The sequence below is a fragment of the Cnephaeus nilssonii genome (genome assembly GCF_951640355.1).
Source record: "Cnephaeus nilssonii genome assembly, chromosome: 4".
NCBI classification, from domain to species: Eukaryota; Metazoa; Chordata; class Mammalia; order Chiroptera; family Vespertilionidae; genus Cnephaeus; species Cnephaeus nilssonii.
In genome coordinates, this window is record NC_137075.1 from 7,827,782 (window position 1) to 7,852,051 (window position 24,270).

Sequence of the window (24,270 nt, forward strand, 5' to 3'; positions counted from 1 at the left end):
CCCTAAAATGGGGGTATTGTAAGGACTACGACAGGTTTCAATAAACCTTGGGCTTCTGAAATAGATGGCCTGTTAGAATATTGAGTCCTTCTCGAGCCTCAGGGTTGAGAGGATACTGTCTCTGATGTGGATGTGAGGCTTTCTGCAGGGTCAGGAAGGCATGGGAAAGAGGTAACTTACCCCAGCTGCACCCTAAAGGCTGAGAAAAATATTTCTTTATTGGCTTCCCAGACAGGTCTGAAATGGCTACAGCCTCTGAGGATGATTTTCTGAGGGCTGGGGAGGAGTACAGAGATGGGGCTCCAACATTAGGGAGGAAATTAATGTCCTTGCCCGCCACTGTCAGGCTTACCAGGGCTCCAGTGGGTGGAGGTAGCAGTCCTCTGAGGTGCCGGGTTGAGGGACCCTGCGACCCCTCAGTCCTGTGGGGCCAGCTGGGTCGCCAGCCCCCCCAAGGGACCTAGGTCTCTGGGGGCAGTCCGACTTGCAGTGTTTTCCTTGACAGACAGGACAGGGCTTTGGGGGTTTTCCACGCGCCTTGGAGGCAGCTCCAGCCTATATGTCCGACCTGGCCACATTTGCAGCAGGTAAGCGGGACTAACCGTTTGCCTCCGGGCTCTGCCTAAGGCTCCTACTCCCAAAGCCAGCACCAAGAGCCTTGGTTTTGGCCTGGCTTCTCCTGTTTCTCCTCTTTCCATATCCTGGTCCCTATTATGGAACACAGAGGTGGTAACTTTCAGGAGATTCTCTAAAGTACTCTTGGGACCAATTAGCCAATTCTTGAAACCTCCTGATGTCTGGGACAGCCTGAATGAGAAATTTGTTCTTTAAAATTAGTTGTCTCAAATCTGATCTGGGGTAATGTTGGTGTGCTTAACCAAAGCCTCCCTGAGCCTTTCTCAAAAGCTGAGGTGTTTTCGTCAACCCCCTGATGAATGGTGGTTAATTTAGAGTAATTAATAGGCTTTGTTTTACTGTGTCTGAGGCCTTCCATAACATGGAACTGGCAGTGCTTTCTTTTCCACCTCTCAGTTTCAGGACTTTGCTTTTCAGCAGCTGAGAGGGTCCGGATTAATATGAACACGATGTCTCTATGTGAGAGGTCAAACATTTGAGGTTTTGGAAGACCTTAATATCTTTGTCAAGGTCTTCTGAGAACTTTCCTAAATTACTTTTAATTTGTTTCATGTCCCAGGGTGAGAAGGGGATCTGGGCTAAAGTATGACCAGATCCTTCATCTGTCTTGGGACAAGTTAAGGTTGGCTTATTCCTGGGCGGGGGCATGGCCTCCACCTTCTCCCTCGGTGAACTTTGGGTTGTTATTGCCAGGAAAAAGGAATAAGTTTATGGTTTTCCACCTGCCTCTGACTTGTCCCCTAGAGTAAAGAAAGTCTGGACGTATGGGACTTCCAACTACTTCCCATTTTTCCTACAGAAATATCTAATTGTAGGATGAGGCTTCCTTCTGAGGGCCAACTCTCCCCATTTGCTAGTTGTTATTGAGGCTAAACCTGAGTGCAGAGAAAAATCTTTAAGATTTGTGGGTCAAAATTACCCTGATTTTTGAGGATGCATCCTAGGGGCTGTCTTTATGTAGTGTGGATGACAAGCTTCCCATCTGAGAGAAAGAAGAAAGAAAAAGAAGTGCACAAGGATGATTCCTATATCCATTGTACTCGCTCAAGGATGTCCTTGCCAGTGGGGTGTCCCCCACCTGGCCAAGGCTGAAGGGAGTTCCCACTCTCAAAGTAGGAGTGAGGGGGACCTTGCCCACATACAGTTGCAAACAAGGCTGCTGGGTGGACTAACCTCACCACTGTGGTGAGGACCCGAGCTCACGCACACGCCGCCCTCCTGCCTCCCTACCTCGTGGGGGAAGTGTGCCTCATGTCTTGCTGTCAGGCCCCTTGCCTGTGATTAAAAAGGGCCTGAGATGGCTGTAATATGTTGGAAGTACCCATTGAACTGGAAGGGTTGAAGTACCTGCTGAACTGAATTTCCTCGGGGTCTACTCTAGGATGAGGACTTAAGAGACTTTACACAATACCCGGAACCCTGGTTCAGCCAGTATCCAGGGAAAGTATAAACAACTCCGGTCCCCAACCCTTGTATGCCCTTCGTCATGAAAGGATTTGTCCTCTGCCTGATTTCTGAAGAAAGGATGGAATCCATTTCTAGCCAAATTTAGTATTTTAAACTTCCTTGCTTACTGGCTTAACTCTTAGTTTTTACTGAACCTCAATTTCTGCTGTTTTACTTCCAGTCCTTAAAAATGCCACCTCGGAGATTTCATTTTCTTTTAAACCAGGCAACCAACTTGGTTGCTCCCCCGAAAATGCCTGGGAGAGGGACATGCTAGTTGACTCTGCAGGGAATAGTTTAGGAAAAATGCACACTTTCTTAGTTTTTATTAATGGTGAGTACTGGTGGAAGAGATTTTTATTTCCCCCTTTTAAGCTTAAATTTACTCATCTATATATTCCACTCAGGTATGCTCGAAGGGGGTACCACCTTATATATATACTTTTAATAAGTCCCTGAAGTTCTACAAACCCCTTTTAGTTCAAAGATATGACCTGCTTAGAAGCCTGGAATTTAGAGTAAGTCAGAGTCCTTTCCATGGGTTTTTCCAAAGACTTAAATGCACCAAAGTAAAGCAATGGCTGTCCAATGACAAAATCCAAAAGTGGCATGGTTATAGATTAGTTTAAAATGCTATTGATGAAACCTTTACTCTATAGTATTCTGAGACAACAACCTTTTAGTACAACAAACAATTTGTATATAAGAAATAACGTGGCACATGGTTTATTGCAGAAGGTGTATCAAACATTGAAAACAGTTTATAAATCCCAATAAATGAAACACAAAAGACCCAGAGTGTCATTGGCAGATGCAGAATTATCACTCTTGCTCAATGTCCCTGACTGGATATGTGCTATTTCTAAAAGTTTCCTTTTTGAACTTGGCTCTGAATCTGTGTGAGTTCTTTTCTGAAGCAGACTGAAACCTCTATAACATTCAAAGTGTATGTGTCTAAATAGAACACTGTTGTTAGTTTTGTGCAATTTCAATTATATTGAATCCGTCTAATTTAGTTAAAAAATATTTCTTTTTAGGAAGAGGGTATAGATCTTTGAGTGACCCCAGAGCCCTCAGGGTGTCAAAAAGCTGTCTCTTAGTTAAATTCTTGAGAGCTTACACCTGGAAGTGCTGCCAGAATATACTCAATCTGAAGATTATCAAAGCTTAAACCGGTTTTAACATTAAAGATTTGGTCTGGACCACAGAATTAACCCTTTTCTTTTTCTTTTTTAAACATTTAAATTAACATTTTATTTTATTTTTTAAATATATTTTATTGATTTTTTACAGAGAGGAAGGGAGAGGGATAGAGTTAGAAACATCCATGAGAGAGAAACATCAACCAACTGTCTCCTGCACACCCCCTACTGGGGATGTGCCTGCAACTAAGGTACATGCCCTTGACCGGAATCAAACTGGGGACCCTTCAGTCCACAGGCCGACGCTCTATCCACTGAGCCAAACTAGTTAGGACGGAATTAACCCTTTTCAATCTGGCTAATAACTTATTATATTCTAGTAATGCTTCAGAAGCACAGACACATACAATATGCTTTTGGACTGTTATCTTTTGCGGAGAAAAGCTGGGAGGACACACCTACCACCCACCTATTCCCTCGCCTCCATGCCCCTGTGAGCGCAGAAGCCACCAAGCTGTGACGGCCACATAGCCAGCCTCAGTTCTGCGTGGGTTTGGGGTGTCACCGGCAGGCACAAACCACCCCGTTCTGGCACTACTGATGCTGTGTACCCACTGCGTACCAGGTGTTTTAAGGCATGATTCTGGGCGGGGCTTTGCAGATTTCCCCGCCCTGCCCCTTCCCGAGTGCCTGCGAGGGTTTCGCAAGTGCAGCCTCTCATTCTGCTGCTTTGAAACCTAAAAGCTGCTTTTCAGGTTAACACTGACCCTTTTTCCTCTTCCCCCTCCTGTTTTTCCTCAGGCGCAAGAGATAATGGTTTGTTAGCAACAGGCAGGCTACAACTTTAGCTAGTGGTCTGGCTGTTGTTTAAACTTCCCTGGCTTAACACATTTCTCTTCAACCTTATCACATATACAACCTTCACAAATTTTACACTTCCAAATTAGCCTTAGAATCTTAAAATCTTAACCCAGCACAGCAAAGTGACCTTTGGTTCTGAGGGGCACAAAGCCTACACAGCGTAGAAACAGAAGTTTCCCTATGTTCATAAAAAGGCGAAGAGCAAACTAAACTAGCAAAAAAACCATCAGTAACCAAAGTAACATTCCAGACACACAGACAGAAAGTCTCTCAGAATTCAAACCCTCAATTTCTGGCCGCTAATGCCTTAAAGTTCCTGAAATCCCTGCCATGTGTTCAGCCTGTCCACAAGCAGCTGGGCCCCCAGCAAAGTGGGACGTGCCCCATCTTTAAAAAGATTGATCCAAACAACAAAGACACAGAATATCAACAGAGACATACTAGTACACAATATTTACAAGCGCGCACAAGCCACAGTCACCACAGAATGCCCTGCATTTAAAAAAGCACCAAAGCAGAGCAATGTCTCCTGTCCCTGGTTTGGGGGATGACCCTCCCCAGAACCTCAGCATTCTCCCAATGGACTATTTTGGGGAATGCATTCCCTAGGTCTAGAATTTCTATTTCCCATCCTCGGCAGGTCTTTTGTGACCTTTCGTGCAAACCCCGGGATGAGATCTGCTTTGTCCCTCTCTGGCCATTTCCCTTGCGGGAGAATAGAACCGCAAATCAGAACTCTGCATCCACTTTATGTCCCGGACATTTCCCAGTCACGTGTATCCGGCCTCCGAGGCTACTTAACCACCAAAATGACACTTAGTTCAATTTACCATTTTGGCCCGTGCATGTGGCTCTCCTGGTTGCCTCGTGTATATCCCCCTTGTGTCATTTTCGCCATCTTCCAAAGACAAAGAGTCTCGGGCCTGTTCTATCGCATCCATGAAGAGATGGGGCTTAGGCCAAGAGGCCACCCAAAAGTGGGTGGTGCGTGCCTCCCCTTAAACCAGCCTTTCCCTCTCCAGGGGTATAGAAGTCCTGGACCCGTCCCCAAATTGTGAGAAATGGCTCACCTATCCAAATTTCTAATGACAGACCAGGAAACAAAAACATGGAGAAAATTAGACTTTTAATAACACTCCCGCGAGTGGGCACCCATTTTACAGGATCACAATAAAGGCCAGAGACAAGCAACCTAGTAATTAATTGGCTACCTTAACAGCTGTGTCTGGTTATAATGCCGAATTCTCTGAAAGGCTAAAACTTCTACCGGGGTGGTGGCAGAAGTGGCTAAGGGCTGTGATTGACTCCTTTGTGACTGATGGGAAGATCTAGGGCCATGCTCATATGCCAGGAGTGGAGAACAGTTGGCTGGCTCCGCTTGTGTTAACTATTGCCTGAAAGTTTTTCCTTAGGACCCTTACTAGAGAGGCCTGCACAAATGGAGGCTGAGGAGTTACGCTTAATGGGATCTGGACCGCGGAGGCAGTGGTCTTGGCTGGATGCTATTGGACCTGACTGAGATAGCAGAAGAAAAAGGCAGATGACTCTCCGATTAAAACCTGCTTGGGATCTGGGCCAGAGGAGTGGGCATATGTAGTGGGTCAGAAATGTGCTGTTTTTGGAAACCCGGAATGCTGGGTGACCAACCCTTATTTGCATCCCCTGGACTGGTCAGGATTTAATTACGTGTGTTGTTTCTATGAGGTTGCCTTCACACCATGGAGACCTTTCTCCCAGCACCCCTGCAAGGTCTTTTACTCAAAGACATTCGAGATTCTCACACTACGGGGAGGAATTTGACTCTTTGATTCTTCGGAGCTTGGGACGGGAGCCCATTCACTCATTCAGTCGATGGCTGGGCTTTGTCTTCAGACTGGCAGCAGCCTAATGCTTAACCCGCCCCAGTACCAGTCTATCCTGACATGGGAGATGTTTTCTTCTAGTGGCAGTTGCCCTAGTGGCTTTTACTTGACTGACCCGTGCCCACTGTGGTTTTGGCCCTGGAGAATACATCCAGAAAGGAGCAGTGAAAGAGAGAGAAATGTCCACTTTTTAGATGGCAGCCAAGTTTAAGTGGCTGGCGGGCATCCATCAGCCTCAAGATCAGGAAAGGGGCAGAATCTGTGGGTATATTCACTGTTCGACGTGAAGAGGGCTAACACACCATTATAATACAGGATTTTTGGACTGGAACACGAGGTGTTCCTCTGGGCAGGATCACTTCCCCAGATTCTTTGTCCGTCGGAGTCAAAGAATGAAACCACAAACAGAAGATGGTACAGCAAAGGTGGAAATGTATTGAAGAACAAGTACAGACTCCCACGTGGGGAGGAGGAAAGAGTCCCACTGAGTTCCTTTATCCCCGGTTTATAAAGGCTGCAGTTTTTATGCCTCGATATCCCCTCTGACTGGCCACTATTCCCCTTTGACTTGGTCAGTATAGCAACTCCTGTGCTCAAAGGTCAAACCTCACAGGGGACATGTGAGGCCCTCCTTCTTTATTTTGTAAATATAGACCTTTGGTTACTCCCAGTTCCCTTATTTTATGGAAATATAACTTCTGCCTTTCCCTTGTCTTATGGAAATGTAACTTTTTGCAGCTCGATAGCCTGTGCTTTTTCTATGTTCCCTTTTAATTTTTAGAAGTTCCTTAAACCTGCCTATTTCACCCCTAAAAAATTATTTCATTTGTGTTTTTTAAAAGAAATTTATTCAAATGTAATTCATCAACATTGAAACATGGGAAATTTCTAAATATATATATATATATATATATATATATATATATATATATATATATAATATATATATATTTATATATATAATAAATAAATAAAAGAAATTTATTCAGAAGTGAGAGTTGTGGATATAGTATTCCCCTGACACACACACACACACACACACACACACACACACACACACACACGGTGGATGTAGTGTTCTCCCTCCCACTCCCCCGCCCCCACCCCCACTCAGATACACACAATTTTGAAAAAGATATAAAAAAAAAGTAGAAGAGGGCTGTGTTTGGGGATGTTTCAGATCTATAAGAAAAAATATTTATTTGCTCAAAAAGCACATGTGCCATGTTGGGTTTATATTAGATTCATATGGGAGGTCAAGGAGGTTGTGTTTCACATACCCCAGACCCTGTAGCCACATCTTCATAATTCTGCTGTTCCAGTAACCAGTACACCGAGTCTTCTTTCCGTCTGGGTGGTGGTTTCTGTTCCTGGACTATTTCCCCCAAACAAAGTTTGTCCAGCTCCTCATTTCCCTCTCTTTCTCTTATTTTTTGCAAAGTGGTTTCTTTTGATGGAAAATGGTTGCTCCTAATGAGGAATCCTGGTAATTGCCAAGGTGAAAAACTATTCTCTGTTCCAGCATATTGACATGCCAAAATGTTTTGAAGTTCATTACCTTCAGTTATTTTCTTTACTAAAAGTGTTACAGGAACCACAATACCAGAGGTAGTCAATTCTTTATTACTTCAGGTCAAGTTCTAATTACTGGTTGAATTTGCAAGATATATACTTTAATTATTTTTAATTATATATACTATTTGAGATTCCTTTAGATTGAATGTGGGAGGAATAGAAATATATCTGCTTGGACACACACATTTTCCAGGAAGATGGAAGCATCTGTTATTACTTCCTGTTGATTTCCCTTCAGAGGGTACTTTTCATTCTCAGTCTAGCTGTTATGTTACCAGTTTAATTTTCTTGTGAAGTTTTTTTGATAGGTCATTCCCATTGTTTTGTAACCATTTTCACCTAGTGAAGCTAATGAGATAATTTTGCAGATTGTGCTACTTTACTTTTAACTGAATCCATTCTTTTTCAGAGAATGATTCTAATAGTGTGGTCAAGTACTTAGAAATCAGCAGGCTACTAACTTCTAAATTCAGTCTGTTCTTTCATTCCCTGATTACTTGCCATGTCAGGCAGGGTGAAAATCTTCCTCTGCTGACTACCCCCACCCATCTGTTCTCTTATCTCTTATCTGCTGAGAAATAGGATTCTGATATTTTGTGACTATTTTAACAACGTTGAATTCTAAAGCTTCATTTAGTGAACCTCAGTTATATTTTATGTAAGTGTGGTAGGTTATTTATTATTTGTAGTATTTTTTTTTTATTTTCTGTTAGGATTATTGATGCATTTGGCCATAAATGAAGAATGCTATGCCTTTTTACTTTAGTTTATCATCTAGAGTGATTCCCAGAAAGAAAAAAGTAAATTTTAAAAGAAAAATAATTATTTAAATTAATATAAATCCATAGACCTGTTCATCTGAAAAATATTAATGCTACCTATAGAGTTAAATTATAGATTTCCAAGTTATATTATTTTAAACTGTCATAAATAGTGAATTAATACTATTAGAGATAAATTTATAAACTTAAATTATCAGTGTTAACTGCTAAGTAATTTCTGTTAAACATAATCTATATTTTTTTTCTAAAAATATTCTGTGGAATCTTTTAAAATACACAAACTATTTTAGACTATATCAAAACATTATTACTTAATTTAGGCTGAAGAAATGCTGTAACTATGATTTCACCAATTAAAAACTAATTGAGTGACTCTTGGTAGCATGTATTTTTACTGCAGAAACCATGTTTTGTTTTTGTGGGGTTTTTAAATCCTCAGCCGGGGATATGTTTTTATTGATGTTTAGGGAGAAAGGAAGGGCGAGAGAGTGAGAGGGATAAACATTGATGTGAAACATCAGTCAGTTGCCTCCTGCATGTTCCCTGTCCTGGGATTGAACCTGCAACCTGGATTTATGCCCTGACTGGGAATGGAACCTGCATCCTTATGGGACAACACTTCAACCAACTGAGCCACCTGCCAGTGCTGTATTTTTTTTTTTTTTTTAAGTAGTCTCAGTCTGTAGAAGCAGCTTGTAGCAGCAGGTGTGGCACCACATTTGCGATTATGTCACGATGGCCTTTGGGTCGTTGAGTCACCTTTTCCTTTGATGGTAAAGTAGCTAAATGTCTTTTACTTGTTCCACTATTATCAGTAACTGAGATTTAATGATGTCTCAAATTATTTTGTACCATTCAACAGAATCATAGATATGTCTTAACTTGATTCCTCTTCTAGAACACTGTTCAATTGGACATAGAAACAACTTAAACAATAGAGAAGCATAGGGTGGTAGACTGTGGGTATGATGATACTTTAACAATAACTTCTTCATTGGTGTGGCATATTATGAAATCTCTTTTCTTCCAAATACAGATTTAGTCTGTTACGTTGCTCATGCAGCTAAGTCAGTATACTTTATTCTTACCTTGAGCTCAGAGAATTTTTATATTGATTTATTTCCAATATATGGTAGTAAGCAACTAAAAATTACTTATATCATTCACTGGATTTTTAGACTCTTACACTAGTAGATGCTAATCCTCAAATGGTAAAGTTGCAATAGGAAATTTAAATGTTATCTTCTCTTGTTATTCTTGCTAGTTGGTAGACTTGGCCTAGTAAAACACAATGCTTCTTTACTATATTTAATAATAAAAATTAGAATGAAGTTAAATGATGACTGTAAATATTCATGAAAGAAACAAGATTAAATGGCAAAGTAATTGAAAAAGGACCTTTGCTGCAATTTAATTTATTTCAGTTCAATTATATATTTGGTATAAATGGCACCTTCATGAAGCAAAGAATCTGAGTTTCAGTTTCATTTCACTTGTATTCTATTTTGCAAAAAGCTAATTAGAAATATGAGACTTGTTTGCCTCAGATACACTCAGTCACCCATTCATTCCACTGTCACTTATCATTTACTACTAGCTAAATGCTTGAGCATATATTGTAGAATCTCATCTTCTCCATCTTCCAGGAGCTTACAGTGCAATAGCAGAGAGAAAGCGTGTCTATCAGTAACAGTAACAGAGGAGTAAGATGAATGGCCACAGAACAGATAACAACACTTACTGTAAAAGAAGAAACTATTTGGGTATAGATCTACTGGAAAGATATGTAGGGTACTGCAAATTGTATGCTATTGGAAAATATTTATATAAGCTATTGGAAATGATGGTATCTTCAACTTTAATTTATGCAGGATTCTAAATTGTATTATCAATCTGGGCATTTTTTCTCTAAATAGTAGGATTATGAAAGAAAACACAAACTTTGGACAGGCTGAAAATAAGTTCGTAAAAATTTTAACATGGTTCTGATATAGAATTTATGCTAACCATCAAGTAAGTCACAGCATTAGAACTAAGTAAAAATTCTTATTTCTTATACTGTGATCCTATAAAGTTTTGCTATTTGCTCTGGGGAATGAATAATGTCCTTCCTGATCAGTCAAATAGTTAATGTTCTAGACCATGTACACTAGTAATTTTTACTTTTCTCCCCTTCATATTGGTCTCTAAAAGTTTATTCAGGCTTTTCTTTCAACCTGAAGTTTGAATATACATTAAAGAGATGACTATGTGGCATTATTTGAACCTGTTACTTGTTTTCCTCCAATGGGAATAATGGCAACAAGTTACTTCAGGGAGATCTAACAAGTTTTGAAATTCAGAATATTAGGTCAGATCAAATTCAGATGCCAGGAATGGAATGTCTTCTATTTTTAATTCTTTCATATTTTGCTTCTCAAATGTACAATGTGCTCAGGTAGTCTTTCCTCCCTACTTTTACTTTCATGGTAAGATGGAGGTTGCCATTAGCAGTGTACCAGCTGGCGGAAAACAGAAAACCGACAAACCTATGCACAAATGCATTCTCATCCATAACCCACACTGCCATATCCACTGAGCCATCAGGCTAGCTCTGTTTGAAGCATTTTTAAGCATAGAGAGAAGTATACAGTTTGTTCCAGAAACACAATACTAACAAACCAGAAACGATTTGTTATATTTTTTGAAAGAATTCCTTTCTACACATCATTTATACTGTTTTACTTTTTTCTGCAGTGTTGTTTTAAAATAGCAATTGAATGTGCCTCTTTATTAGGAAGTCTCTATAAATATAATACCAGCATTAAAACAGTGGGACATTGTACATGATCAAAATATTACGTGTGTAATGATTTGCATTCTTAATGTTCCAGAACCCTGGGGTTATTAGTAAAACGATTGGAGAAAGGAGGTAAAGCTGAACAAGAAAAACTTTTTCATGAGAATGATTGCATTGTCAGGATTAATAATGGCGACCTTCGGAACAGAAGATTTGAACAGTAAGTGTGCGCTGGAGACACTGCTGTGCTTCCATGTGTTAGGCATGATAGAGTGCAGTCATCGAAATGCTTTCCACACCAAATCTGGGATCTCTGTCTTTCTACGAGAGTAGTATTTTCTGGTTTATGTAGCTTTTAAACGTTTAATCAAATTGGAGCTAATTACTACCATCAGACTGTATTTTAAAATGCCCTCTGGCCCTGGCAGTTAAGCTCAGTGGATAGAGCATCAGCCTGCGGACTGAAGGGTCCCAGGTTTGATTCAGGTCAAGGGAACATGCATGGGTTGTTTGCTTGATCCCCAGTGGGGGGCATGTAGGAGGCAGCCAATTGGTGATTCTCTGTCATCATTGATGTTTCTATCTCTCTCTCCCTCTCCCTTCCTCTCTGAAATCAATAAAAATAAAAACATATTAAAAAAATATAAAATGCCCTCTGACTGGTAGAATGCTTCTTAAAATAGTATGGCCCCAATTTAGGCTTTACAATTTTGCTACTCTCACCTTTTGGAAAATTTACCAGGATACCAGTTTGTTTTATACTGTAACTCACATTTCCAACTTTGTCTTATATAATGTCTCTCAGGACAAATAAGCAAAGCTTCTTAGAACCACAATGAATGGTTTGTCCAGATTTTCTTACCCTGATCATTTATACAAAGATGAAGTTGTTCAGTTTTTGTAAAACAAGGCAAGAGTGAGCAGAAATCATAAGGACTGGGCAATCAGTATGAAGCAGTACAATTCCCGGACTGGTCATGGAATAGCACGGGGCCAGTGACTCCTAACATTCTGAATCATTGAGGCTGTATTGGTGTTCTTAGGATTTTTGCACACACAGACTTGGATTAATTTTGCTGATACATAATGTGCTTTCTATTGTTTTGTAAGTATATTTCTAAGTATATTTATTTCTTTAAAAGCTCGAATGGTTCCCCATAAGGAAATAATTTAGAAATTTTTTTCTGTTGTTTTTTTTAAAATATATTTTTATTAATTTAAGGGAGAGGGAGAGAGAGAAACATCAGTGATGAGTGAGAATCATTGATCGGCTGCCTCCTTCATGCCCCACACTGGGAATCGAGCTTGCAACCTGGGCATGTGCCCTGACTGGGAATCGAACCATGACTTCCTGGTTCATAGGTCCACCCACAACCACTGAGCAATATCAGCTGGGCTATAATTTTTTTAAAATATATTTTATTGATTTTTTTACATAGAGGAAGGGAGAGGGACAGACAGTTAGAAACATCAATGAGAGAGAAACATCAATCAGCTGCCTCCTGCACACCCCCTACTGGGGATGTGCCCGCAACCAAGGTACATGCCCTTGACCGGAATCGAACCTGGGACCTCTGAGTCCGAAGGCCGACGCTTTATCCACTGAGCCAAACAGGCCAGGGCTGGGCTATAATTTTTTAAAAGTGGTATTGGAGGTTGTAGAGAGGAGGTTGTATTTAATTTCTATTAGTATTGAAATTATAATGCCTCCATTGGACTTAAAACTATTATTTAATGATTTATAGTTTAGAGCACAGTATTTTATCTGTAGTTATGATAATTTTCTCCTTTTATTTAGAGAATGAGAAATTTAAGTTTGGAGAAACAGCTATGCTTCTATCAGAGCTTGCAAACTTGATTGATAAATGGGATATCAAAATTTTGGTTTTAAGTCTCAACAAAGTGTATCATTTCTTGTTGCTTAGTTAGTATACTTAATTAAGCTCATAATATCTTTTGTCTGCAAGTCTTAATTTGCTAATTTTCCATTCATTCTCAAACCCAGAGCACAGCATATGTTTCGACAGGCCATGCGTACACCCATCATTTGGTTCCATGTGGTTCCTGCAGCAAATAAAGAGCAATATGAACAACTCTCCCAAAGTGAGAGGAACAATGACTATTCAGGCCGCTTCAGCCCTGACAGCCAGTATGTTGATAACAGGAGTGTGAACAGTGCAGGGCTTCCGGCACCGCAGAGAGCACCCAGATCGATCCACCCGGCCGAGCAGATGGACTCACACTCACGACTACCTCAGAGTCCACAGCCCTCTGGAAAGCCACCGGCAGCTCCAGCCCCAGCACCACAAAGTGTATTTGGAACAAGTGTGAGCAGTGGTTATAGCACCAAAAAAATAGGCAAGAGGCTGAATATCCAGCTGAAGAAAGGTACAACCTAACTTGTTTATGTTTGATGGAATTTATTCTAAAACTAAACCAACGAACCCAAAACACCCTATGTTTTATTCCATTATGTGAAAGAAGTAATGTAATGATTTTTTAAAAAGTATTTAAAATGTATTTTTATGCTTTTCAGATTAATTTGGCTACATAAAAATTCAAATGATCAGAGAATAAGGCTTTAAAAAATAAGTTTCATGTGAAGGTAGCAGTTACTATTGCAGTAAAATTTTTAACAATGAAGGAAAATGATTTCAGGATGTTACATTCAAATCCAAAACAGTAGTGAGGATTTGACTGTTTTGATCATCCCTCTTGATGAGGACTTTAGAAAGGTCCTCCATTTCAACCCTACCATTTTGGTTATTGGAAGTGATTGATTCCTTTGACACTGTCAATGGCTTGTGGTCGAATGAGGAGAAACTAGTTCATTGTTCCAGAATATTACACTGCTTCCATTTCTTAAGAAGACAGGAGGATTATAATGGGCCTTGCTAAAACTTTATTATATATATGTTATGTCAACTTATTTCTTTAAGTATCACTGTCCTATAGACCATGGATCCTTGTATACAGGATCCATGACTTAAAACATATGCTAGAATTTCTGATTTCCAATTGTTGTCCTCTCCAGGCATTGAGATATACTTTTGCTATCAGTCATCAATTTTAACTGATCATTTTGATATGTTTTTAAATTATGTCTTTCAAAATGGTGTTATTGTAAGAACTAGAGGCCCGTTGCATGAAATTCATGCATGGGTAGGATCCCTAGGCCTGGACGGCGATCAGGACCGATTGGGGCCTTCCAGCTGCCAGCCGGGGCCTTCCTTCATTCCATGCCGCCCCCTGGTGGTCAGCACATGTCATAGCGAGCAATCGAACTCCCTGTCAAACTCTAGAGGAGACACTTTGCATATTAGCCTTTTATATATATAGATATTTTTCTTTTTGTGAGCCCAACCCATTCCTGTAGTTAGACGGAAATGAACTGAAGAGAAAGTTGAGCAATTACCTGACATCACCTGCCTGTTGCTGGCATTAGTTTCCTACTAGAACATTCCGTATCTTGACATTTAGACAATTTTTCTTTCCATCTGGGGTAAGGTTTACAAGCTTGTAAGCTCTGAGATTCCTATTTACTTTCTAAGTCATGTTCTTTCATTGAGGTTTATGTGAACCACAGATTCCTTATTTCTGGTTATTGACTTTTAAGCTCCAACTACTTAGTTGACATGATTAGGAACTGACAGCTTTACTCCACTTTTGAAACCCATTACAAACAGAATCATTCCAGCATAAACCCCTTTTAGCTCTGTTAATTCCTAAATGAGAAATGGCAGATCCTCTTCCTGTTTCTCTACTGAAATGACAGGCCCTAATTTTTAAGCAAAAACATTAAAAAACACAAATAGAGTTGTAAAAAAGATAAAATTCTGCTTGGTTGGGATCTCTCAACAAAGGAAAAACATTTTACCTGGTCATTGTCATATAGATATTAGTCACAATACTGTTACAGGTATATTTTATACTGTTACAGGTATATTTATTTAATTAATTACAGTTTTTGATACAATTCTTATATTTTAGCAGTTCATGATATGTGAACTTTTTAAATAAAGTGAAATGTTATTTGCTATTAAAAGAATCATTTTTTGGATAAAGAAACTTTTATTTTAATAGCATTTTAAAAGCTATGATTACATTTTATACAACCTAATTTACAAAGAATGTGCTCAATCAACATAAGAAAAATAGAAACAATGATTTTCCTTTAAATATTTTGCTGATCTTGAGTAATCTAAATATTATAGAGCTTCATAGATCTACCATGATTTTAATTTACTGTGAGAATACATGACAAAAGGTTGGAACTGCCTGTGGGTTCCTGCCAATACTTACAAATATTTTACATAAAAATAGTTTACTGTAAATAAGAGTGAAGAATGCCGATTGCCTTTGATTAATACTAAATACATCTATTTAAATAATAATTGCATGGGAGTTGAACAAGCTTTCATTGTAGTTAATAGGTGTTTTTACCAATTATGTTACATTTAACATTGTAATTAATTTATTTTTTAATTCTCCCTGGAGGATATTTTCCATTTATTTTTAGAGAGAGTGCAAGACACAGGGAAAGACAGAGAGAAATATCGATGTGAGAGAAACACATTGATTGGTTGCCTCCTGCATGTGCCCTGACCAGAGCTCTTGCTGGGGAGGAGCCCCTAACCCAGGTACATGCCCTTTACCGGAACTGAACCCGGGACCCTTCGGTCCATAGGTTGACACTCTATCCACTGGGACAAACCAGCTAGAGCACATTTAACATTTTTAAAGAAGTACATAAAATACTTAGGGTATGTCAGTGTTAAACTTTAAATTCAGTTCTATTTAACCTGACATGCTTTGACAGAAGCTCTTCATAAACTGAGATCAGTTTTAAGTACTTAAAAAAAGAAGCCTTCATTATAATAATGCTTTGTCATAATTTTGGAATTATGCCATATAACATCACAAAATAGAGTAGCCCCTATGTACTTGCTTCCATAATTATGAATTCTTAATATTGCCATTTTGGCATTCTCAAATACCCTGCTCTTTTGTAGAAATTAGCTTTTTAATAAAGTCAGAAGGGAAGATCAATAATCTGTTTCAGTCAGTGCAAAATATTTTGTTGGCTTTGCTAAATGAAAAATGATATCTATTTATCTTTCTTTTAAAGGTCATTGCTTAAGCCGAAACCGGTTTGGCTCAGTGGATAGAGCGTCGGCCTGCGGACTGAAAGGTCCCAGGTTCGATTCTGGTCAAGGGCATGTACCTTGGTTGCGGGCACATCCCCAGTAGGGGTTGTGCAAGAGGCAGCTGATTGATGTTTCTCTATCATTGATGTTTCTAACTCTCTATCCCTCTCTCTTCCTCTCTGAAAAATCAATAAAATATATTTAAAATAAATAAATAAATAAATAAATAAATAAATAAATAAATAAAAATAAAGGTCATTGCTTGAACCTTTAGCTTACAGATTTAGAGGTTATTCCTAATATTTTAGTAGTATTAAGGTTTAATCAGCCTTTATAACTCATATAAATTAATGTTGCAAAAGGAGAATAATTTAGAATTTTTTCTTAATAAATGTTATTGCAAGTCATTAGAGTTTCATGAAAGCATGGAGACATATGGAAAAATCCCAGCAGAATAATTAGGAAAATTTCATAAAGACAGTGTGCCATTCAGGTCTTCAGCACAGAAGACTTAAGAAATGAATAGTCCAGGCATATTAAAGTGACTTTAGATTTGCAGTAAATGAATGCTTTGTTTGAACTTGAAAATATTTACAGTAGATTTTGATGCAGGTATAATTATTTGATATTTTCTTCATTTCTACTTTATGTTTCTTTAACTCACTTTTTCATTTGTATTTATTTGCCCACATTTGTTTGTTTACTTATAGAATATATTCTGTTCCTCATAGTTTTATACATAGTGCTGAATCAAATGAATGAATGTTATAAATTTTTCGCCTTTACACATCTCTATTCATTCTGAAATGAGCAAGTATGTGTTCGAATATAATTTTAACTGAAATGCAACCTAATATCTTAAGTAACCTTTTCAAAACCTCTAGTAGAAATTAATCATTATTAAAATGTTATAAAAGTTCTTTGATTCATTAGAAATTTTTTTATCTTCACATTTTTTTCTAGGCTTATTCTGGCCTATAGCATATTGGTTCCGGTGATACATAACCACCTTCTACACTATATTGAGCTTATAAGTGTTCCTGTCAAGAAAGCTGCCAAGTGACTTTGAATTTAAATTATATAAACCAGCATAGTAATTCTTAAATGCCTCATTAAGTTTAGTACCTTTAGATATGATATGTTGATTTTCAGACCTGCCATCTATGATCTGTGATGGGTTCTTCACTGGGTATTTTTGCCTTGTTGGTTGCTTTTTTCAAATGTACATGGTCAGATTTAGGTGAGTTAGAAGAGAACTAGGCAATTATAATGGTTTCATTCTGTTGGCAAATTGCTGTGACTAATTATAGTTTGGAGAGATTCTGTTATCTGTATCTAGAAAAAGTTCTCTTCATTTCTTTTTCATCTCCCTGAACATTTCTCTTCCTCTCCACTTCCTACTTGTCAATTGTAGATACCATTATTCCACAATAATACTTGCTATTGGAGGTACTGTGTATTTTAACAGAAATTTTGTTTTGTGTCAGAGAAATTAAGTTTATTTTCACAATCAAAGGTTTAGACCAATTTGAAAACTTATAGCAACCATATTTCTATATATGTATATTATCTTTAGTCTGTCTTTAGATGGATTCCAATTTTTTCTCAAAATAATGAATTTTTGATATGTAAAGCATTTAAACCATTCAGAATTTAGTCTATTTTGATAAATCTGTTGCAACTTTTAAAATACTAGAAGACATGTAGGCCATTGTGAAAGTTACAAAATGTTACGTTGGTATAGAGAATAATAACAATTTTTTTAAATGTATAAATACCTGTAAACTTTGACACATTTCATTTTATTTGCTTTCATTTTCTGCTATATATTTAGGTACAGAAGGTTTGGGATTCAGCATCACTTCCAGAGATGTAACAATAGGTGGTTCAGCTCCCATTTATGTGAAAAACATTCTCCCCAGGGGAGCTGCCATCCAAGATGGGAGACTGAAGGCCGGAGACCGCCTGGTAGAGGTGAGAGGCTTCCAAGTCAGAAGTTCCATAACTCTTGGAAGTTTTTTTTGTTTAATATTTTTAAAAATATGAAACATATTTTAGCAGAAGTATGCATCACGAAACAATGCATTTCTGCTTTACTTTTACATTGTCCCATGTTATTTGATAAGAAATACCTTTTTTGTTTAGTGCACTCAAAGTTTTAGTAACCTAGACATTTGTTTTATGAAGTACCGTAACATTTTGACATTATGTAAGTACAATGCCTATGAGGTTATATTCTAGATGGCTTTAAATTTATGTCTGGCAATATAGAAATGCTATCTACTTTGTAATCAGAACAGAGACAATTGAAGTAAATGAAACGGTGTATTTTAATGAGAGGAACAGGAAGTTTTTAAATGGCAGCATGGAAAATGAATTGAGACATAATAATCAAATGTCAGAAGAAAAAGAAAACACAGTTTTCAAAATTTCCTTTCTGTGCCTCATGAGTTTCGATCCATTGGTCTTTGGAAATGTTTTTGACTTACATAAATATACAGAATTTCTGTTTATGTGAATGTTTGTGCATATGGAAATAAAGGGGATAAATAGTGAGTAAAATATAATTTATTAGCCATTTTTTCTTAGTGTTTTCTTCAGAAAACATACTCTATATTCTTAGCTGCAGATATTAAATAGTATTCAAATTCCAATGTTAACATTTTTATATTAACCCTTTTCCTGTATTATTATACATTGTTAAATGTAATTTTATTTTTCCATCATCTTTTATCTCCTGTATACCCTCTACCACCTCTACCCACCCATCCCCCACCCCCCAGCAATCACCACACTGTTGTCCATGATGTCCATGAGTTCTCTCTTATTTTTTTTCTCAATTTCTCCCCCTTCTCCCCCTCCCCCTAGAGCTGTCTGCGCTCTCTGTCTGTGATTCTGTTTTCATTTTTCTTGGCAGTTCAGTTTGTTCATTACATGCCACATATGAGTGAAATCATATGGTACTTTTCTTTCACTGACTGGCTTATTTCACGTAGCATAATGCTCTCCAGGTCCATTAATGCTGTCACAAAGGATAACATTTTCATCCTTTTTACAGCAGAGTAGTATTCCATTGTGTAAATGTACCACAGCTTTTTTGTTTTTTTTATCCACTCATCTACTGATGGATTTTTGGGGCTATTTTCAATTCTTGGCTTTTACATAATGCTGCAATGAACATAGGGGTGCATATATTCTTTCAAATCAATGTTTTGGGTTTCTTCAGATAAATTGTCAGAAGAGGAATCACTGGGTTATTTGAACTCTCCATATTTAACTGTCCTAAACATTTCTTGATTTTTTTCATGCCTACATTTTGTACCTAGATTATTTAAATCTTAAGCTCTTATTCTTTTTTTCTCATTCACATGACACTATATTTTTAAACAGACACTAATAGGAAAGGCTGAATAAAAGGAAAGGTTTGAGTACAAATTATATTTAAAGTGTTGTTTATAAAAGGGACCACTTTTCCTTGGTATATAAATTATATAGAATTGATCATTGAATAACGCTGACACGCGTGCATTTGAAAATCTGAGTATAACTTTCTTTTAATTTAAATTTCTTATTGTTTGAAGTATTACATGTGTCTCCTTTTTCCCCATTGACCTCTCCCACCCCCCCAGCATATGCCCTCACCCCCCTACTGTCTGTGTCCATTTCATAACCAATGAGTATAACTTTTGATTCCCTATAAACTCACACCTACTGGTATTCTACTGTTGATCAGAGCCTTACCAATAGCATAAATAGTTGATTAACACATATTTCACATTATATGCATTATATACTGTATTCTTACAATAAAGTAAGCTAGACAAAATAAAATGTTAGTAGGAAAATCATAAGGAATTGAAAATACATTTATAGTACTGTATTTATTTATTGAAAATATATCTGTGTATAAGTGGGCCTGTGTAGTTTAAACCCATGTTGTTCAAGGGTTAACTAGAATATTATTTTTAGTCTGTATTTGTAGCGTGTTTTATTTAGTAAAAGTCTCAGCTGGGACTTGAATCTTTGCCTCTAAGTCCAAAAAGAAAAAAAATTTGTCCTTTTTTCCCAGACCTCTTCCTTTCCCTGAATTTGTCCCTATGTAACCTTCTTTCTTTCTAAAGGTCCTTATTTTATTTTTGAGTCTCTCTTTCATCACATAATTGCTCTACTGTGTCAACACATCACAAAGACTATTTTTTTATTTTTAGCAATGGGAAGGGCTTGCAACCTGTATTTTTTTCTGAATTAGGTTTTATTTTTTATAGCTATTAGCTTTCTCTTACAATTGAAACTACATTTCACATGTTTGAAATCTAATTGTTTAGTATCTACACAATATCAGTAATTCTGTGGGTTGTAATTTTTATGAGTATCTGGATATGTGGAAGCATATAGAAAAATTATCAAAAGATGTTTTTATTACTTAGAATTTTTTTTGCTTCCTTTTAACCTATTATTACTTATCTATTTCTTGCAATCCCTTAATAGTAGTATATTGAACTATATAAGATGGTTTTCAATAGAGGGGAAAGGTTCCAAAACATAGTCTAATTACAGGAAGATTTTGATATTACAATTTAAATAATATACTTAATTGGCTTGGACAAAATGTTATTTTTGTCTAAGAAAATGAGATAGAGAACTTTTAAAAAGCAAATTCCACTCTCATTCTGTTAAATATATAGTGCTTTCTGATAATGTTATTATACTTCCTACAAAATAAAAATGATGCAATTCTGAGGACTTGGTTGTTTTAAATCTTTTGTTTTGGTAGAATTTTTTTAAACATTGAAGAATATTGAGGTGAAATATTGCTATTCCTCCAAAATAATCTCCAGGATTATTTTGTGGAGATTCTTCTTTAATGTTAGCCTTTTAGGGTTGAAAATGTTTATCTTCATAATTGTTAGTAGAATTTCTTTGAAAGTTAAAATATTTTTGAGTGTGTTTTTACTACCCCCTATAAAAGATACAACTTTTTATTTTGGTATAAGAAAACCTATGCTGTACAGGCCATCAAGACATCTCAGTTCACAGTCAGTATGTTTTGTGTTAACTTGATATGTTATATTATTTGTTTATTACATGTTACTTTTTAATGCTCTGGTGGCTTTAGCTTTTGATTTATTGATAAGCACTGAAAGATTTACTACTTCATGTCTCACTTCTAAAAACCTTATCTGCATTTCTTTATTAGCACAACAGCCTGGTGGTTACCAGATTATGCCAAATTTTACCATGAAATGAGTTATGTTTTATAGCAGATATGATCAGTTCTACAATGTGTGTCTTTTCTTCTGTTATCTGTTTGCACAGGATTGCAGCTGAAAACTATTTGTTTGTTTTAGGTAAATGGAGTAGATTTAGCAGGCAAATCCCAAGAGGAAGTTGTTTCCCTGTTGAGAAGCACCAAGATGGAAGGGACAGTGAGCCTTCTGGTCTTTCGCCAAGAAGATGCCTTCCACCCAAGGGAACTGGTGTGTAAATTTAGAGCACATGAAAGATTTCTGATGCACATGAGCCAGGGGTGGTCTGGGCTACCTACCTAACCAATGTTTATTGGGATATTTTCCAAGCAGTTTCTATATTCTATATGTCTTTCAATCTTAACTTAATACAGGCATTCTTTTTTCATATTTCTTCAGGTTTGGAAATAGATATCTACAACGTTGAGTATAGGGTTATTTAAAAATCAGATTGCAGGGATATTTTCTAGGACAGCAAATGTTTATTATTGAATGATTTCTGATGGCCTGATTGAATACAGAGATGTTGATTATTTCATTACTGTCGCTTCAAAGGCTCTTGTTGAAATCTTGCTGTGTTCTCTACTACCTATGACAAATCTTCAGATTTCAGATTTTCATGGTCCATGTAGCTAAGCAAATAAAGATGCTTGTTTCTTTAATGAAAAGGAATACCTTTAAAATATTGTTATTGAAAATAAAAATACTGAGTGTCAGTAAGCCCCATGACCATTAGTTACTAACATAAACATTATTGCAAATAACATAAATCAAATGAAAAAACATTTTTTTTGCAAACTGTTTTACTTTTTATGTATATATCAACACATCTAAATATTAGATAAGGGTATTTATATAGTACTGGTGAAAAGGAAATATGTATATTAAGTTAACATAGTTCTAAGTGTTTTTCTGCAAAAAGGACAAAGTTTATCTATATACTAGAGGCCTGGTGCATGAAAATTCATGCACTGGAGGGGGCGGGGTCCCTCTGCCCGGCCTGCCCCCTCTCACAATCCGGAAGCCCTCAGAGGCGGGAGGCAACCCGGCGATCAGGGTAAGGCAATGCCCCATCACACCTCTGCTGCTGCCACTGCCAGCAGCGCAAGCCTAGGCCAGCCCTGGTTACCTGAGCCTCAGGCCGGCCCTGGGTGGCTGGGCAGTTGCCATCCAAGGCTTGCCTGTGCCTCGGGCCTTCCCTGGGGGGGCGGGGGGCTGAGGGGACTGGGTGACTCCAGAGGCAGGCGCGCGGGGTGGGCCTGGCCTTGCCATGCACCTGCCATCCCAGTGGGGCTGAGGGAACTGGATGCTGCCATCTTGTGGCTGTGGGCACCACCATCTTTGAGGGCGAGGCAGTCAATTAGCATATTCCCTCCTTGGGCGCCACCATATTTGAGGGCGGGGCAGTCAATGAGCATATTCTCTCCTTATTGGCTGTGGGCGCCGCCATCTTTGCGATGGCGTGAGGGTCAATTAGCATATTCTCTCTTTATTAGATAGGATATAAGAAGCCAGCTACCATAATGGCCATAACAACCAGTTGCTATGATGCCCACTGTGGCCAGCGAACCAGCCCGATCAGGGGGTGGGGCCGGCCAGCCAACCTTGCGGCCCTCCTCCCCCTGCTGACCTGCCCCTGATCGGACTCTCCCACCCTGATCAAGAGCGGGGCAGGCCAAACGCCTCCTCCCTACCCTCCTCAGCCCTCCCCACAATAGGCCCGCAGCCCCTTACCCGCTGGCCAGCCCCTGATCGCACCCCACCACCTCAATAGGGGGCGGGGCTGGGCGGCCAATCTCCTGTTGCCCCTCCTCCTGGCTATCCCACCCCTGATAGCATCCCCCACCCCAATAGGGTGCAGGGCTGACCAGCCAACCTCCTGTAGCCCCTCCCCCTGGTCACCTCACCCCTGATTGCACCCCCCACCCCAATAGGTGGTGGGGCTGGCTGGCCAACCTCCTGTAGCCCCTCCCCCTGGCTGCCTCACCCCTGATCGCAACCCCCACCCAAATAGGGGCGGGACCGCTGGCCAATCTCCTGCCGCCCCTCCCCCACCTGGTCCCACCCCAGATCGCCCCCCCCCCCACCCCAATCAGGGGCAGGGCCAGCTGGCCAACCTCCCGCCATCTCCTCCTCCCTATCCATGGCCCCTCCCCATGGCGTACCCCACCCCCATTCAGCCCCCTAACTTTAATCAGGGGCGGGGCCCACCAGCAATCACCTGTAGTCCCTTCTCCCAGCTGGCCCGGCCCTGATCAGGCCCCGATCAGGGACAGCCAGCTGGCCAACCTCCCACCATCTCCTCCTCCTTACAGGCCCAGCCCTGATCTGTCCCAATTGAGCGGGGCTGGCAGGCTGGACCCCATCTGCGCATGAATTCATGCACTGGGCCTCTAGTTTATATATAAAAACAACATAATTGGAGGAATCACCTTTATCTTTTGATGCGGTGAGAATTGTTTTACTTCAAGTACAAATGGTATTTTAAATATTTCAAAAATATTCTAGCTGGGTCATTTTACAACATTTGACATCTCTTTCAGCTGGCTTTATAGCTTTGTCTATAAAACAATTCATATATACTAGAGTGTCAAAGTTTTAGGGGCACAGGTCCTAAATTTGTTCTATAGCCCTAAATCTCTTAAGCTGATACTTCAAGTATGGGTGTGTCATGGTAAATAAAATGTCCCTTTTATTATAAGTCAGATAAATTTTAATTATAAGAATGTCCCATCTCATGGTTACTAACAGATCCAAATTTTTTTGTGATTTTGGGGAAATTTCAGATTTTGAT

General features: G+C 38.8%; 1 protein-coding gene across 19 annotated transcripts in view; it reads left to right on the top strand.

The window, feature by feature from the left end:
* The window catches only part of PARD3 (par-3 family cell polarity regulator), a 696,667-nt gene that overhangs the window by 364,140 nt on the left and 308,257 nt on the right, over nucleotides 1-24,270 (top strand). For all 19 annotated transcript variants that reach the window (XM_079769113.1, XM_079769103.1, XM_079769104.1 and 16 more), the window contains exons 8-11: nucleotides 11,178-11,303; nucleotides 13,089-13,471; nucleotides 18,065-18,204; nucleotides 21,579-21,707. In XM_079769113.1, the coding sequence (XP_079625239.1) occupies nucleotides 11,178-11,303; nucleotides 13,089-13,471; nucleotides 18,065-18,204; nucleotides 21,579-21,707 (778 nt within the window). The remainder of the gene's footprint in view (nucleotides 1-11,177; nucleotides 11,304-13,088; nucleotides 13,472-18,064; nucleotides 18,205-21,578; nucleotides 21,708-24,270) is intronic.